Source organism: Ipomoea triloba, chromosome 14 (genome assembly GCF_003576645.1).
Source record: "Ipomoea triloba cultivar NCNSP0323 chromosome 14, ASM357664v1".
Taxonomy (NCBI): domain Eukaryota; kingdom Viridiplantae; phylum Streptophyta; class Magnoliopsida; order Solanales; family Convolvulaceae; genus Ipomoea; species Ipomoea triloba.
The window spans coordinates 21,901,060-21,915,930 of NC_044929.1; the positions used below are offsets into that span (position 1 = coordinate 21,901,060).

Below are 14,871 nucleotides of genomic sequence, written 5' to 3' on the forward strand. Positions count from 1 at the left end.
TCTTGGCAGGCCCACTGGAAGAGAAGAATTCCGCCTCACACATGAGGCGCAATTCTCGCACCCGCCTGAACACGTAAATATTTATTTTTTTAGTTTTTTATTTTGTTTTATTTTTTTCTTTTCTTTTTTTTTCCTCCCCTCTCATTTTCTCTTTCCTAATCACACCTGCAAAACTACTCAAAAATCACACCAGAATCTCTAGTTCCCGTACATCAGAGAGGAAGGCCTAATAGTTCCCGTACATCAGAGCCCATGTCAAATTGTCAATCATGTGTTTGGATAAGGATGTGTAGTTTGGCAAGTAGTTGGCTAAAAGATTATCGGAAATTCATAGAGATTGATCATTATTACTAAAAAAGTTTGGTTTATAAAAATGAGACTTGTGTATTCTGTACAAAAATTGAGGGAGTTAACAAAAGATGGAAAGAAGATGTGGAAGAACAAATATAATATAGATATCTGCAACTTCAGTGTGAAACAAATGTGACAGCAGTCAGAATTGGCTTCTTTGCTTGGCTTCATAAAAACTAAAAAGCAATTTACTCTCAAATAAACTTTTCCCACATATCATATGATGCTGAAAACCAACAAAACCCACTCTTAAACCCCGTAATTTCATGCTTTTTAGACACAAGAGACTTCTGACATAATAACCCCACTCAAGCAAAGGCGAGCAAGCAAGGCCACCAATCCCACACACTATGCTCGGTTGCTGCCACCCCCTCTTGGACCACCACGGTTTCCTATCCGTCCACCACGTCCACGACCCCCATAGCCCCTACCACCTCCACCTCGTCCATATCCAGTGCCTATCAAAAACCAGGTTTTCAATTACTAATGTAGTCTCACTAGTACACAAGTATGGTTTCATCATATTGCTATATCAGTAAAAAGAATACATACTACAGAGGTAACTAAAAATCACTAGAGTAGACTTACCACGGTAGCCCCAATTACCACGACCACCACCTCGACCCCAGTTTGAGTACCCACCATTTTCTTCAGGAAAAAGTAAACAAATGTTAGACATTAAGAATGGACAATATGCATCAACATTGACTTTTTATTAAGTAAATAAACTAAATTGCTTACCTTGATAGCTTCCTTGATAGTTTCCTTGATTATTCCCCTGATAGCTTCCTTGATTGTTCCCCTGATAGCTTCCTTGATTGTTCCCCTGATAGCTTCCTTGATTGTTCCCCTGATAGTTCCCTCTATAATTCCCCTGGTAGTTTCCTCTATAATTTCCCTGATAGTTCCCATAACCACCTCTGCTCCAACCCCGTCCCCTCCCTCTACCACGGCCTCTTCCTCGACCATAAGAATCTAAACAATACAAAAATGATAATTAGTTATTAGTTAAACTACCTTCATAACTTGTCTTCAACAATTTCAATTTCAATTTATTTCCCAATGCTGCCTTTGAGTCATCACCTTCGTTACCAGCATTATAAACCGCAAGTGCTTGTCTAGGTGGCTGATGCTGCTGCGGCTGATAGTTATTATACCATCTTCCCTGCTCTGAATGAGATGGAGCTTGATACCTATTGAAGAAAATTGCCCAGTCAGAGCCAAAGAAGTTATAGTAGTAAACACGTGGAGAAAGGACATACAATTGTTAGTTTGCCAAAATCAGTGTAAAACCATAAAATATACTCCGTATCAAATTGTAAACAGTTCAAACTAGACAAATCATTTAAACATCAAAACAGCCAGATAGGTAATATCCCCGGGCTCATACGGGTAAGGTTCTACACGAGAGCAAGCATGATGGAGAATAGGGTCAAGTTGTCCTCACAATCTCTCTCATTATTCCTAGTTACTCAGAAGAGTGTTTACCCAGGAGAACTCTTGTTCAGCTCCTTTGTAGACAAGGTGATGGAAATCATAGACACATGGCGAGTCTGCTCCACTCTGTATTGCATATCAGAGAAAATCATCCAAGAATCAGAGTAATGCAACAACATAGAAGTGCACATTGACAAATAAAAAGTGCAGAAAAGCAAGCCAATGTCAAAACTCACGTCTCAAGACCTTCTTCGATGGGTTCCCATACATCAGTTATGCTTACTGAGCTGATGGCAGTGTCTTGGTGCAAACCAGGAAATCTTCTCTGCAAATTCAACAAGAACACAGATTGAAATGAAGTACAAAACAGATAATACAAATGCAAAAAAAAAAAAAAAAAAAACAGAGAGGAAGAGAAAAACATCTCAAATAAATGAAAGAAACCTTGATAATCTCAGTAATAGCCACAGTCTTGCTGATCGCCTGACCCATAGCTTTCAATACTATCTCTTTCCCACGTCTCTCCTGAACAGCAAAGTAGAGTGAAGCTCCATATAAGATTGCATTTCCGCATAACCAAAGAGAATCATCAAAACCTTAGACCACTAATCAAGTATAGATGTTGAATAGCTATTAGAAGATTAAACTCATAAAGTTCAATCCTCACCCAATGCGAGCACTGTATAAAACCAGAGTTCAATACTTGTAACTCGGCAACCATTCAATCGTTTGATATATATGCTACTGCAAATACACTCCAACAGTAGTCATCAACTACCCTAAGACCTAATTTAAGACCACAACCTCAACATTCTAATAAAGCTATAAATACATGATACATACACATACATAAGCGCAAAACCTCAGCATTCTAAACCCTAATCTCATCAGCAACTCAGATTAAGCGCAAGCAATCAATGACTACCAGCAGGCATATGTGACAATACAATAGATTCATGGAACTTAAGCATATTTTCTAGAGAGTGAGAGAACAGATAAACTGAGAACATCATACGCCTACAAGCCTCGGCCACAAAACTTGCACCACATTTCCTATTATCAATCCCTAGTTTTCTCAATATTGAGCAACTGAATCTGTTAGCAAACCAATATTGAGCAACTGAACACGAGAAATCAACAAAAATCCAAAAAACAGAACCTATCACAAATCCTCGAATGTAAACCCTACAGCACCCCGCGAAAACAACGCATGCATTCTCACTATCGCGGAGCTCTCGGCACAGAAATCAGTGTAGTGAGAGAAACGAAAGCTTCCAATAGAAGAAGGAGAGAGAATAAACCTGCAGAAGACTAGTGGCGTAACTGATGTAGTTTCGGAGCAAGCCCTGCGAAGTAATTCGGATCTCGTTCTCATTTATGGGCGATTCAGGCTTAGGTTTCTCGACCTTCTGGTATCTATCCATGGGAGCTCTGAGAGGGAGCGTTTAAAGCCCTATTTTCGCAGAGCGCAGAGGTAGAGTGCGCTGTACGCAAAGAAGAAAGGCTAAACCCTTGGCGAGGAAGCAGAAGACGAAGAAGAAGAGGGAGAAGAAGAAGCAGTGGCGGCAGTGAATTGTTAACCACCGCAAGGTGGCGTGGCGTTTGCGTTTATATAATCAAAAAACTGATTGAAAATTTTTTGGGCTGTGTTCTAAGCCCGCTTTTGCAGGGCTACCAATTATCGCACGCGCAAAAAATGAGAGTTTCTTTAATCAAATGGAAATCGCCTCGTTAATTTCGTTTGTTTGGGCCTCGAATTCCAATCTTTAAGCCCAATCAATTTTGGTCCGGGATATCTATAATCTATTCTTGGGCTTACCATGATTCCTCTATGGCTTTGTTTGGTAAATGGATGTTGGCTGATTGAGTTAGCTGATTGGTTAGAAGGTATGATTAGTTAATAATATTGGCTAATTGTAAAAAGGTGTTTAGTAAAATTAGTTGTTAGCTGATAGCTGTTTGGTATAATTTCTTTTCTCAAAAAACTAATTGAAAAGGCTGCTTTGAGTAGCCTTTTGAATTTTAGTATTTTGAACATACAAAAAGCTTATTAACCAAACAACTAATAGTGGTCAAATAAGCCAAAAATTTGCTGATAGGCTTATTATTAACCAAACAGGGCATGTCTTACCAATTGTTATAGCATAGAGGCATAGACCAAGGTTTAAAAATTAAAAGATAAACAATAATTTAAAAAAAAAAAATTCAAAAGAAGGTGGAGGGTTTGTGGTCAACAGCAAGTTTCGGTTCAGCGTTCGTCTGTGGCAAATTAATTAGACGGCGACACTCTGAGCGAACAATTTTTCCAATTAACAGTAGATATTTGGATTAAGAGCATCCATAGCAGTAAATATTTGGGTTCATCTGCAAAACATGGGTTATTGGAACAGTGCAAAGGAGAGAGAAAATTTAAAAAAAATTGCGCCAAGCGTGCGTGGACTCCAATCAGTGTGCCCAGCGGGCGCGTGGATACTCTAATTGGACGCGGCACAAATTGTTTAATGGTTATTTGCACATTTTTAATGGTTAAATTGTTTTAAAATAATAATTAAAATAATTTTTATACATAATTTAACATTATGATATCATATTTTACCAAAAATTTAGAAATAACCTGTACAAAATGTGAATTGCACAATTTGTAAGTGTTTAATGGTTCAATTGCACACTTTTTATTCGATGACTCAAATGCAAAAAAATGTAAAAGTTCAATGGTCTATTTGACACTTTTTCCAATAAACTTTCAATACACAAAAAAAATTACTAAAAATAAGCATTCATTATACTAAAAATAAACTTTACGTCAATAATTCACCTTGTAAGTTGACCATGATGGCATGATCTATGATATAATAATTGATTTACTTGTCATGGATTTAGGAACTGATTCATAAGGTATAATATTCTAATAAAATCGTAAAACCTGTGTGCCAAAAAAAAAAAACAAAAAACACGGTACAAAATAGCATTGTTATATATATACACACATTACGCATCCTAACTTTATATTAGACTAATTCTAATCGCAAAATTCTTGCCCAAGAATCATTAGATGAAATAAATTGTGAATCGCCCGTTAGTCTCAAGTTCCTACAATCCTACCTTTTACTTGTACATTTTATACACACACAAAAATTAATCTATTATGATCAATTAAGATCTCACAATTCTCATACTATCATTTGACCAAAACTTTAAAATAGTTGGTTAAATCACTACAAAATGTCCTTGTTGACAAAACAAGCCGCCTTAAAATAAGCATAGGCCGTCAAAACATTATGATCTAGTGTTATTAAGTTATACTCGCATATGGAAGGTTGTGGGTTCGAGCTTTTGTGGAGGCGGTATTGACTCTTTGTAATTCAATACTTTAAAAAAGATAATTATGAATAAATATTACATTGTAACGGAGTCAGTAGCACTCAAAAAAGTAGATGGGTTGTAATGCATTGCATATAAGAGATATGTCCTATAAGGTCAGACTCGCTATCCACAAGGTACACACATTTATCACATTATGTCGGGGCATGAACTTGAAGGACAATTATAAACAAATGTTACTTAAAAAAGTAGGTAGGGATTTTTAAAAACAACTAAGTAGGTAGAGATGTAGACTATATAATAAATATAAATTGTTGCGATTACATATAAAAATTGTACCTGGACGTCATAATGTCCCGATACATTTCCTATATTTAATTTAAATAGTTAAGTTAAATATAGGAATTATCCATGACTTGGTTTGACCCATCAATAATATAAGTGAATCATATAATTTTGGGAAGATGTGTATAATATAAATTGGTTTGAAGATAATATAAAATTATAAACCTGGACGTGTTAGTGTCCCGATACATTTCTTATATTTAATTCAAATAATTAAGTTAAATATAGGAATTATCCCTGACTTGGTTTGGCCCATCAAGAATATATATGTGGATCATATAATTTTTGGAAGATGTGAATAATATAAATTGGTTCGAAGATAATATAAAATCACGAACATGTACGTGATAGTATCCCGATACATTCCTTATATTTAATTCAAATAATTAAGTTAAATATAGGAATTATCCAAAAGGATATAGTTGATTAGATTTTCTCTACACTTTGGTTTTATTTTAGAAGAAAAGAGAGCTCTAAAGATCTGCATACCGAAGATTTGCCGAAATCTCGCATATCATCTAAAACACGCCCGTAGTATATTTGTGTTGAGGAACACGCCATTTGAATATCGGAAGCCCTTCTTTGAAGATCAAGCTGCATATAAACCCTTTCATCGAAGAACAAACTGCTTAACTCTGAACTCGATATACTTCTAATTCGGCATACTCCGAATTTGGCACACTTCCAATCGACATACTTCTAGTAGAGAATCTCAGAGGACTTCTATAAAGAGATTGTAACATTTCTTGTATGATACATACTTTATTGTAAGCGATACTTTGAATTTTGAATATATACAAGGAATAAGATCCAAATTGGCCAATGAACAAAACGTGAAAGTGTAATTTGGCCATTGAACGAAAAAAAATTGCAATTGAGCCACTCAACACTCCAAATATATGCAATTTCACTTGATAGCAAGTTAACACCCATCTAGCAAGTTCCATGTTGACATGGAGAATGAATTGACATGTTTTTTTTTTCTTCTCTTCTCTTCATTTTTTTTTTGTTTGAAAACATTTTTCTTGCTAAAATCTGTTGCAGTTCCACCATGTACTAGGCAAATTAGGCAAACTAAGTTCAATCAATTTTTCAAAAAAAAAAAAAAAAAAAACTTCAATCAGAAATCTCCAAATCAATTGTGAAATTCTCAAATCACGCCTAAAATCCCTATTTGTGTGGTTGTTGCTTCTGGATTTGTTCATACAAAAAAACGAGATAGTGCATCAGACTTTTTGCAAATTATAATGGTAGGACGTGCATTGTGAAGAGAGGTTTTAGCACCAAAGTAGTGTTTGGTCTACCTTTTACTTAATGTAGCTCAAAGTTCAAAGTAGTGCACTGTGAAGGGAATCATGTTTCATTATATTTAGGGAAAATGACACTTTTTCCCCTATGTTATGTGCTTATAGCACTTTTTCCCCCTGTGTTATTAAAGTGGCAGTTTTCCCCACTCAGTTATTTTAAAAGTGGTAGTTTTCTCCCTTGTAATATTAAATTGACATTTTTGCCCTTAAAATAACAATTTAATTTATTTTTATTCTCCAACCAATTATTAATAATATGTATGGAAGATCAATGTTCGATACGAACCTAATCGAACATTGTAGCAATTGAACTTAAATAGTATAGACGGTTACGATTACGATTCAGAACCGAAAAAATAAAATAAAATAATTGTTGAATTTAGACTATTTTTAAATTAGAAATAAAATTATAAAAATAAATAAATAAATAAATAAGTTTTGATTGGCGGTTCAAAATCGAAATTGGAACCGAACCGTACCTATTTATCAAAATAAGTGTTTGATCATTTTTACTATATATGACTGCGGTTAAGTTCCGGTTCACGGTTCAACAATTATTTAATTTTATTTTCCGGTTATGAATTGTAACCAGAACCGTCCATACTATTTCGGTATGATTGCTACAGTGTTTGTTTAGGTTCGAATCAAATCGTGATCATCCATACCTATAAGTAATAATTTTTTGGAGAAGAAAAATAAATAAAATAATTATTTGTAAGGGTAACAATGTCAATTTAACATTTCAGGGGAAAAACTGCCACTTTAATAACACAGGAAGAAAAAGTGCTATAAGCACATAACATAGGGGGAAAAAGTGTCATTTTCCCTTATATTTATTAACATCTTAATTATTATATAAAATTATAAATTGAATATATACCTTTCAAAAAAAAATTGAATAGAAATTGCAGCATTGTTTATGCCAGGAAAGGGTTTTCAAAAACAAAATAAAAAAAGAAATGAAAAGGAATTTTATTTTTTAAAAAATGCAAATCATCCTCAACATCAACATGCAACTGCTAAATAGAGTATTAATATGCTAATTGCATTTTTTGTAGTGGTCAAATTACATTTTCATGTTTCATATTTAATGACCAATTTAAACCTTATTCCTCAAACAAATTGCACTGCACTTTTACATTTCAATGATCAATTTGAACTTTATTTCTCAAACAAATTGCACTACACTTTGAACCTTATTCATATATACAATTAAATTTTTTCACGTTTACAATGGCGTCAATCAAGAACATTGTGAAGAGAAACAGAGGAACAGAAGCTGATGACTCTATGAAACTTATTCCCATCGCGCACAGGCAAACTGGGGAGCCTCCTCCAATCACCATAACACTCCCCAGATTCCAATTTCTTTATTTCGCAAACGCAAGCAGGGTAATTCCGGTGATGTTCTTCGTTAAAAACGTAAATTAGGCTCCCCAATCCCACGCATTTCAGGCTAAATCCCGCCGCCGCCCGGCTATCATCCTCGTCGCCGTGAATCAATAGCCGCAGCAGTTCCGGCGGCATTATCGCCATCTCGCTGAACTCCATCGTCTCCTCGTCGATCTTCCAGAGATTAAAGGACAGTGCGGCGCCGGAATTGCAGAGCCCGGCCAGGATTAGGCGGTCGTTGGATGAAATTAGGAAGCCGGATTGCGCCCCCGGCGGCCGGAGAGTTTGGACGCCGCTCCATTGGCGGGTTTTTAGGTTAAAGGAGGAGATGAAACTGGAATTGATCCCTAAAACGAAGAATTTTCGGTTGAAGAGAGCTGAGCATAGAGATTGGGATGAATTCCGCGTGTTGAACTCCGGCGGCAATGGCGGACAGAGCTCCCATGAATCCAAACACGGATTATAGATTTCAACGGCGAGACGGTCCTCGATATCCACCAAGCTGCCGACGAATTTCACCCCGCCGACGACTATAAACCTCGGAATCCCCGAAGTACCGCCGTCGTCGTTGAACGCGCCGACTAGCGGACTACACCGCGAGAATCTCAGCCCGCGCGCGTGCCGCCACGCGCCGCGGAGGATCGGGCGGAAGCTGAAAGCCGAAGCCGAAGCGGCGAAGAGGAAGCCATTGGAGCCGGCGAACAAGTCCTCAGAGAAAAGCGCAGCACTCGAATCGGAGAGAACGATCCAGCGATTGGCTTCGGGATCAAACGCGAAGGCGCGGTTGTTCTTGAGGAAGACGTTGTGGTGGCCGCAGAGGAAGAACCAGGGCTGCTTGGCGGCGGAGACGCGGGCGGCGAAGGCGGAGGAGGCGACGATTGAGCGCCATATCTTGCACACGGCGGCGGCGCGTACGATGGAGAGGATTGGGAGGTGGGAAAGGATTGATTCTGTGAGGTCTGATGAGAGATAGTCCCAAACTGAATCGTCCATTTCTGAAGCTCTGAGAAAAATTGAAGGAAGAGAAAGTAATGGGAGTGATTTAATTTTGTGCTGTGAAATTAACTTGATGAATGATGAGAGCCATTGGTTTGAGATTTTATGTGGCGGGCGAACATCATTCATTTATTGTTGTTTGAGCTGACAATTCATGTAGTTGTCCTATCGTATGATTTGTTTGATTATAGAGCATCTACAAATCACAATGGCAATAAAGCGTCTAGGCTTAGTGTAATTGACTCGTCTCTTAATTTAAAAGTTATGTCTCTTAATTTAAAAGTTATAAACAAGTATAGAAAAAAAAAAAAAAGAAAGAAGTCAAGGATAATAGAAGGTCTGAATTGGATAATTTATACACACATAAAGGCTATGGTCTGATCGGTAGACTGGTTGTGTAATTGACGATTTACTTCTGCAGTGAAGTTTAAGGTCCGGGCCATACGGGTTTAAAATTAGTCCGACGAATATAAGACTGTCTAAGTTAATGTGTGTGTGTATATATGAATCGCTTTATTGGTAGTTCAGTTGGTTTATGGACGGCACATTATGGGTAATGACATATGATTGAGGGGTAGCGTGGAGTTACATTTAATGTGGGGGACTCTTTGTGGGTATCATCCACTAGTTCTCTTACATAATGTTTCACTGAGTTATCGTGATTTAACAACTTTACAAAACTATGCGGGGACAGGGTGTGGGGATTTGAGCAAGGGATTTCGCCATTTGTAAGCAAGATATATATGAATGAGTAAGATGATGTCACCTAAGATGTGTAATATTTTTTATGAGTTGTATGTAAAACATTACATTTCAATTAAAAAGTATTTCACAATTATAACCTCTACCCTATTGTCATGAGCAAGTATTAATTGAGACTTCCCGTATACTAGACTAATGTGTGGGAGAGAAAGAAAACTCGGTATTTATTTATTTTTAGATCATATCAAATAATTATTTAGACTATATATTAAAGAAAAACAAGTAGAGTGGCAAACAATTACGACCAATTTGACTAAACACGCCTTATTGATTGTTTATTGTAAACAATCTCTCCCCTCTAACTCAATTATCGGTGAGCCTAGACCTCGTGACTACAGAGTACTAAAATCACAATTTTCCTAAAATAAAACCATAAATTCAAATTCAGCAAGTAGTTTAGTTATAATGTAAGGAAAACGTTACAATGATGATTGGCACGGTGCCTCTTGCAATACAATCTATAAAGTGTTGGGATTACAATGAATCTTTATTGCACTTAGGTACACATTTAAAAGCTTCGCATTCACATAGTGTAATTGACACCTTCTAATTTTTAAAATTATAATTTTAGTATATTTATCCATAATTTTACCAAACACCTTCTGCTCAGATAACATGTGGTCCCATATGAGAGGTCATGAGATCGAGTTTCAGTGAAGGCGTTGTTGACTCTTTGTGCTTGAGAAAGTATATATGAACAGATACTACAATGCAATAGAGTCAGTAGCATTCAAAAAAATACACATACATGCTTGAATTGAGATATACTAAAGAGTAAAAACACTACAAATTTCAATTAATTGAACTTTTAAGCCGAAATAATTGGTAAGTAAAATTAAAAAAAAAAAGTCTTTAATTGAGCTAAAATATTTTGATAAAAAATTAACCAAAATTTAGTTAATCGAACCTTCAAACCAAATTCCAAGGCTTCGCATTCATTTTTGATTGTACATGTTATAATCGATATCTTATTTTTTTTTTTTGGATTTTAATTTTAGTATATCAAATTATCAATCCAAAATTTTATTTTTACCAATAATTTTAGTGTATATATACACACATTTGGATTGACATATATTAACGATAAAGTTATTACCATTTGGGATTCTTCGAGTATAATGATTTTAGCATGTTTAATTCCCTAAACATTCAAATTGATCACTTGTAGTTCTTCGACTTTCAAATTATTATTATTTGTGGTCTAAGTTAATCATCTATGGTCTTTCAAGTATCAAATTTTAACCAACGATGATCCTTCCAGGATGATACTGGTTAAATTTTAAAAGTTAAAGAATTCTGAGTGGTTAACTTGGACTATATATGGGTAAAAATTTGAAAGTCGACCACGATCGATCAATTTGAAAGTTTAAGACTAAATGTGACAAGGGACTAAATTGGTAATTTTTCAATAGTCAAGGGACCAAATTGGTAACTAATTTTTCACTGAAATGGTCCCTTGACTATTGAAAAATTACCAATTTGGTCCATTGACTATAGCAAAATTACCAATTTGGTCCCGATTTAACGGATGTTTAACGGTAAAATAAACGGATGACCAAATTGGTTAAAAATTTCAAAGTCGAGGGACTAAATTGGGCAGAAAAAATTGTCGAGGACCAAATTGATAATTTCGCAATAGTCGAGGGACCATTTCGGTAATAAGCTCTCATGAGTCATAAGGCATTAACTCATTAAAATACTACAAAATTCAATTAATTGAAAATATCGACCCAAATTAATCATAACAGAAATTGTTAAAAATCTTTAATCATTAATTGGACGAAATTTATGTTATTTTATAGATTCGATGAATTAATCAATTTTTTACAGAAATGTGCACATCGAGCTGCAAGGTGCAACTGCGCAAGCAAGCATGCAGTGACCGCTTGTACCCTGCATCTCTCTCTCTCTCTCTAACTTTCTTCTTGTGTGTAATTAACCTCTTCCGTGTTCCAGCCATTGAAGTACCACCGTTTTTCTCTTTATCTTAATCATCACAATTTCCTTATTTTATTTATTTATTTATTTTCCTTATTTATCCACTTATATATATATGTATATATATTTTTTGAAGGAATATATATGTATGTATATATATAGCTTCTTTTTCAGATTTCTTCCTAACTTTTGTTCATTCTTCAACCCTCACAAGTCACCACCTAACCATCTCGTAATATTCCCTTAAAAAAGATCTTTTATCAATCAAACGCAAGATTCGGTTTTGATCTCCTTATTGTAATTTCATCCGCCTTTGATTTCTGATTGCCCTAATTTTGATCTATGTTGTTTTACTTGCCGTTGATTATTGCGATTGTATGCTAATCTGCGCGTATGTGATCATCGATACACCGATAAATAATTAATCTGTTCGATCTGTATGCTTGATTAGGGTTAGAAATTAGATTTTGGGGATGGGTGATTGGATTCGATTTTTGGTTTATGTGTTTATGTTATTTGATTGTTAGATGGAGAAAATTATATTCTTTTCATCTGATGCTGCTTATTAATCATAATTTAGCAAAGATCAACTTTTTGGTGATTTAGATTATGGGGATTATATGAACAGATATATAATTGTTTAAGGGATTTAGATTATGCGTTTATGGACTTCACAGCTGTGCTTCTTATGTTTTTGGAGGGAAATTAGTAGCTTATTGAACTTTTTGGACCATATGGTATAATTATATCTAATAAACCTTTCATGTCCACTAAATATTAAACCTATTGTCACTGCAAATAAATGGCATTTTGGTTTTGTCATAAATGTTGAGTTAAATGTAGGGTTTTTGTTGGGGAAGATGGGAGGAGGGGAGAGAGGGGNGGGGGGGGGTTAATGATTTGTTCTCTAAAAAGTTTATTTTCTTCTTACTCTGTAATATCCTCCATGTTTCGAGCTGTGAACTATGGGCATTACTATATTTTGTATTACAACTGCAGGGTGTTGCAGTCTGGTGATTGTGGCTCAAGATATATCTAATTATTTATTCAATGCTGAATTGCTCTGAGTATCTTAGGATTGTGCGTTATTGGGTGTACTAAATTATAGAGCTGTGAAGACTGCGATTCAATTTGCTGTAAAGTGCAATAAGGAACCAATATATGTTCATTTGCTAACACACTGTCGAAGTGTATAACATATCGCAGATAGCAACTTGGTTCCTTTCATTGGTATGTATTGAGTATTTGAGTGAGTTATGGGGTTTTGGCTGTTTCTGGTTGACTTGAATTTGATCGTTGTGTAGTTTATTCGGTTTATATTAAACCTGGACTGAATCTGTTGCATCGGTTTACTTGGTCCAAAACTTTATGTTTCATTATGTTGTCTGTATAGTCGAAGATCAGTTATTTTGTGTCTTCTGATGTTTTCCATATTATCCCCGGGACCTTTACATCAGAATAAGATGTACATATTATGCATTAGTGTCTTTTGCTTCTGTTTTGAATTCATGAATAATAGAGAATTAATTGTGTCAATGTTATTAGTGACACATTGCAGTTCAAGTAGATGGCTAGTAGAAAAAGAAGCATGCCGGGTGAAGTAGATAAGCATGCTCTGTACAAGGAATGGGATGAAGCTTCATGCGCTATATGCATGGATCACCCACACAATGCCGTTCTTCTACTTTGTAGTTCTCATGATAAGGGTTGCCGAACTTACATTTGTGACACAAGCTATAGGCATTCAAACTGCCTGGATCGGTTCAGGAAAGTCACAATTGAAAAACCTGCTCCCCCTGCTCCCAGTTCAATGAGGAGGATCCCCTCACCGGTCAGGTTTAGAAGTAGGAGGCGAAGTTTTACTTTTCAAACTTCTAATGGGAACTTAGGGTTGAGAACGCCAAGCAGTTTGTCTGAGTTTCGTGGGGAACTTGATGCATCTTCAGGTGATGCTCTGGTAACCAATGCTTTTGCGGGAGGATCAGAAAATGGCACCGCTATTACAAATGATCACGTGGAGATGAATGATGGGGTAGAAACTAGCAATGCTGTCTCTGGAAGTGAAAGGGGTCCCGAAGGGGTTGATGCTGACAACCCGTCAGAATCAAAACCGGACCTCAGATGCCCCCTGTGTCGTGGAAGCGTTTTGGGTTGGAAGGTTATGGAAGAGGCTAGAAACTACCTTGATTTGAAGCCTAGAAGTTGTTACCGTGAATCATGCTCGTTTGTTGGTAACTATAGGGAACTGCGGCGTCATGCTAGGAGAGTGCATCCCACTGCCCGTCCTGCTGATGTTGACCCGTCAAGAGAACGAGCTTGGCAACGCCTCGAAGACCAGAGAGAATATGGTGACATTGTCAGTGCTATCCACACAGCTATGCCAGGTGCCATCGTGCTCGGAGATTATGTAATTGAAAATGGAGATAGGCTATCGAGTGGACGAGGAATAGGTGAAAACAGCAGATTGCTTAGCACCTTCTTTCTGTTCCAAATGATCGGCTCAATGGATCCTACACACGAGCCAAGAGGCAGCAGGTCAAGGGCGTTGTCAAGGTACCGACGCTCCAATGGACCTTTTTCTAGGCGGCGCTTTCTTTGGGGTGAGAATTTAGGGCTTCACTATGACGACGATGACAATGATGACGGGAATGATGAAGTCGAGGATGAACATGACCTGAATATGTCGAATGACTTGGGTGACAATGGTTCTAACCCTAGAAGGCGGCGCAGATTGATGCGATCCCGGTCAGATGAAGATCAAGATTAGACTTTTGGGTGACAATGGTTCTAGTTCTGTCATTCCTGCTCCAAACATGAACTGATATTTTCATTCAGATGTTTTATTCAAGCTATAATACTTGTAAATTGTCCTTGATTCTTGAATCTTGAAACTCCCAGATTGCTGAAAGGTCATGCTATTATCATATTGTTCTGCCATTTGCTAGATATTATGGCTTTGGTAACCATGAACCTTGTTTGAAGAAATATCACTTTGAAACCAGTTATGATTAATGTTTTATCA

At 36.5% G+C, this 14,871-nt stretch overlaps 3 protein-coding genes across 4 annotated transcripts; 1 reads left to right on the forward strand and 2 right to left on the reverse strand.

Moving 5' to 3' along the window:
• Positions 1 to 424: 424 nt before the first annotated feature.
• Positions 425 to 3,368, reverse strand: LOC116003771 (protein argonaute 18-like). Its single transcript, XM_031243696.1, has 8 exons — positions 3,090 to 3,368; positions 2,233 to 2,313; positions 2,025 to 2,113; positions 1,840 to 1,914; positions 1,435 to 1,544; positions 1,093 to 1,326; positions 940 to 999; positions 425 to 809 (listed from the first exon to the last, which is right to left on the reverse strand). The coding sequence occupies exons 1-8, from the start codon at positions 3,210 to 3,212 to the stop codon at positions 700 to 702; spliced, it is 882 nt and encodes a 293-aa protein (XP_031099556.1). The 5' UTR covers positions 3,213 to 3,368; the 3' UTR covers positions 425 to 699.
• A 4,526-nt stretch (positions 3,369 to 7,894) lies between these two features.
• On the reverse strand, positions 7,895 to 9,287 carry LOC116004302 (F-box/kelch-repeat protein At3g24760). The gene has a single exon (XM_031244285.1). It carries the CDS (start codon positions 9,276 to 9,278, stop codon positions 8,001 to 8,003), a length of 1,278 nt encoding a protein of 425 aa, XP_031100145.1. The 5' UTR covers positions 9,279 to 9,287; the 3' UTR covers positions 7,895 to 8,000.
• Positions 9,288 to 11,834: 2,547 nt separating this feature from the next.
• Positions 11,835 to 14,871, forward strand: LOC116004538. 2 transcript variants are annotated; one of them, XM_031244631.1, is made up of 4 exons: positions 11,836 to 12,146; positions 12,849 to 13,034; positions 13,067 to 13,079; positions 13,395 to 14,871. In XM_031244631.1, the coding sequence occupies exon 4, from the start codon at positions 13,417 to 13,419 to the stop codon at positions 14,614 to 14,616; it is 1,200 nt and encodes a 399-aa protein (XP_031100491.1). In that variant the 5' UTR covers positions 11,836 to 12,146; positions 12,849 to 13,034; positions 13,067 to 13,079; positions 13,395 to 13,416; the 3' UTR covers positions 14,617 to 14,871. The 2 variants fall into 2 exon arrangements, with proteins under 2 accessions (XP_031100493.1, XP_031100491.1); XM_031244633.1 differs by lacking the exons at positions 12,849 to 13,034; positions 13,067 to 13,079 and having other exon boundaries at positions 11,835 to 12,146.

Excerpts from the sequence above, each read along its gene's own strand:
- LOC116003771 (XM_031243696.1), bottom strand. The coding sequence starts at position 3,212 with ATGGATAGATACCAGAAGGTCGAGAAACCTAAGCCTGAATCGCCCATA. Across the intron at positions 1,545-1,839 it reads CTGAACAAGAGTTCTCCTGG|GTATCAAGCTCCATCTCATT; the intron begins GTAAACACTCTT and ends TTTCTTCAATAG. Across the intron at positions 1,000-1,092 it reads CTATCAAGGAAGCTATCAAG|AAAATGGTGGGTACTCAAAC; the intron begins GTAAGCAATTTA and ends TTTTTCCTGAAG.
- LOC116004302 (XM_031244285.1), bottom strand. The coding sequence starts at position 9,278 with ATGAATGATGTTCGCCCGCCACATAAAATCTCAAACCAATGGCTCTCA.
- LOC116004538 (XM_031244633.1), top strand. The coding sequence starts at position 13,417 with ATGGCTAGTAGAAAAAGAAGCATGCCGGGTGAAGTAGATAAGCATGCT.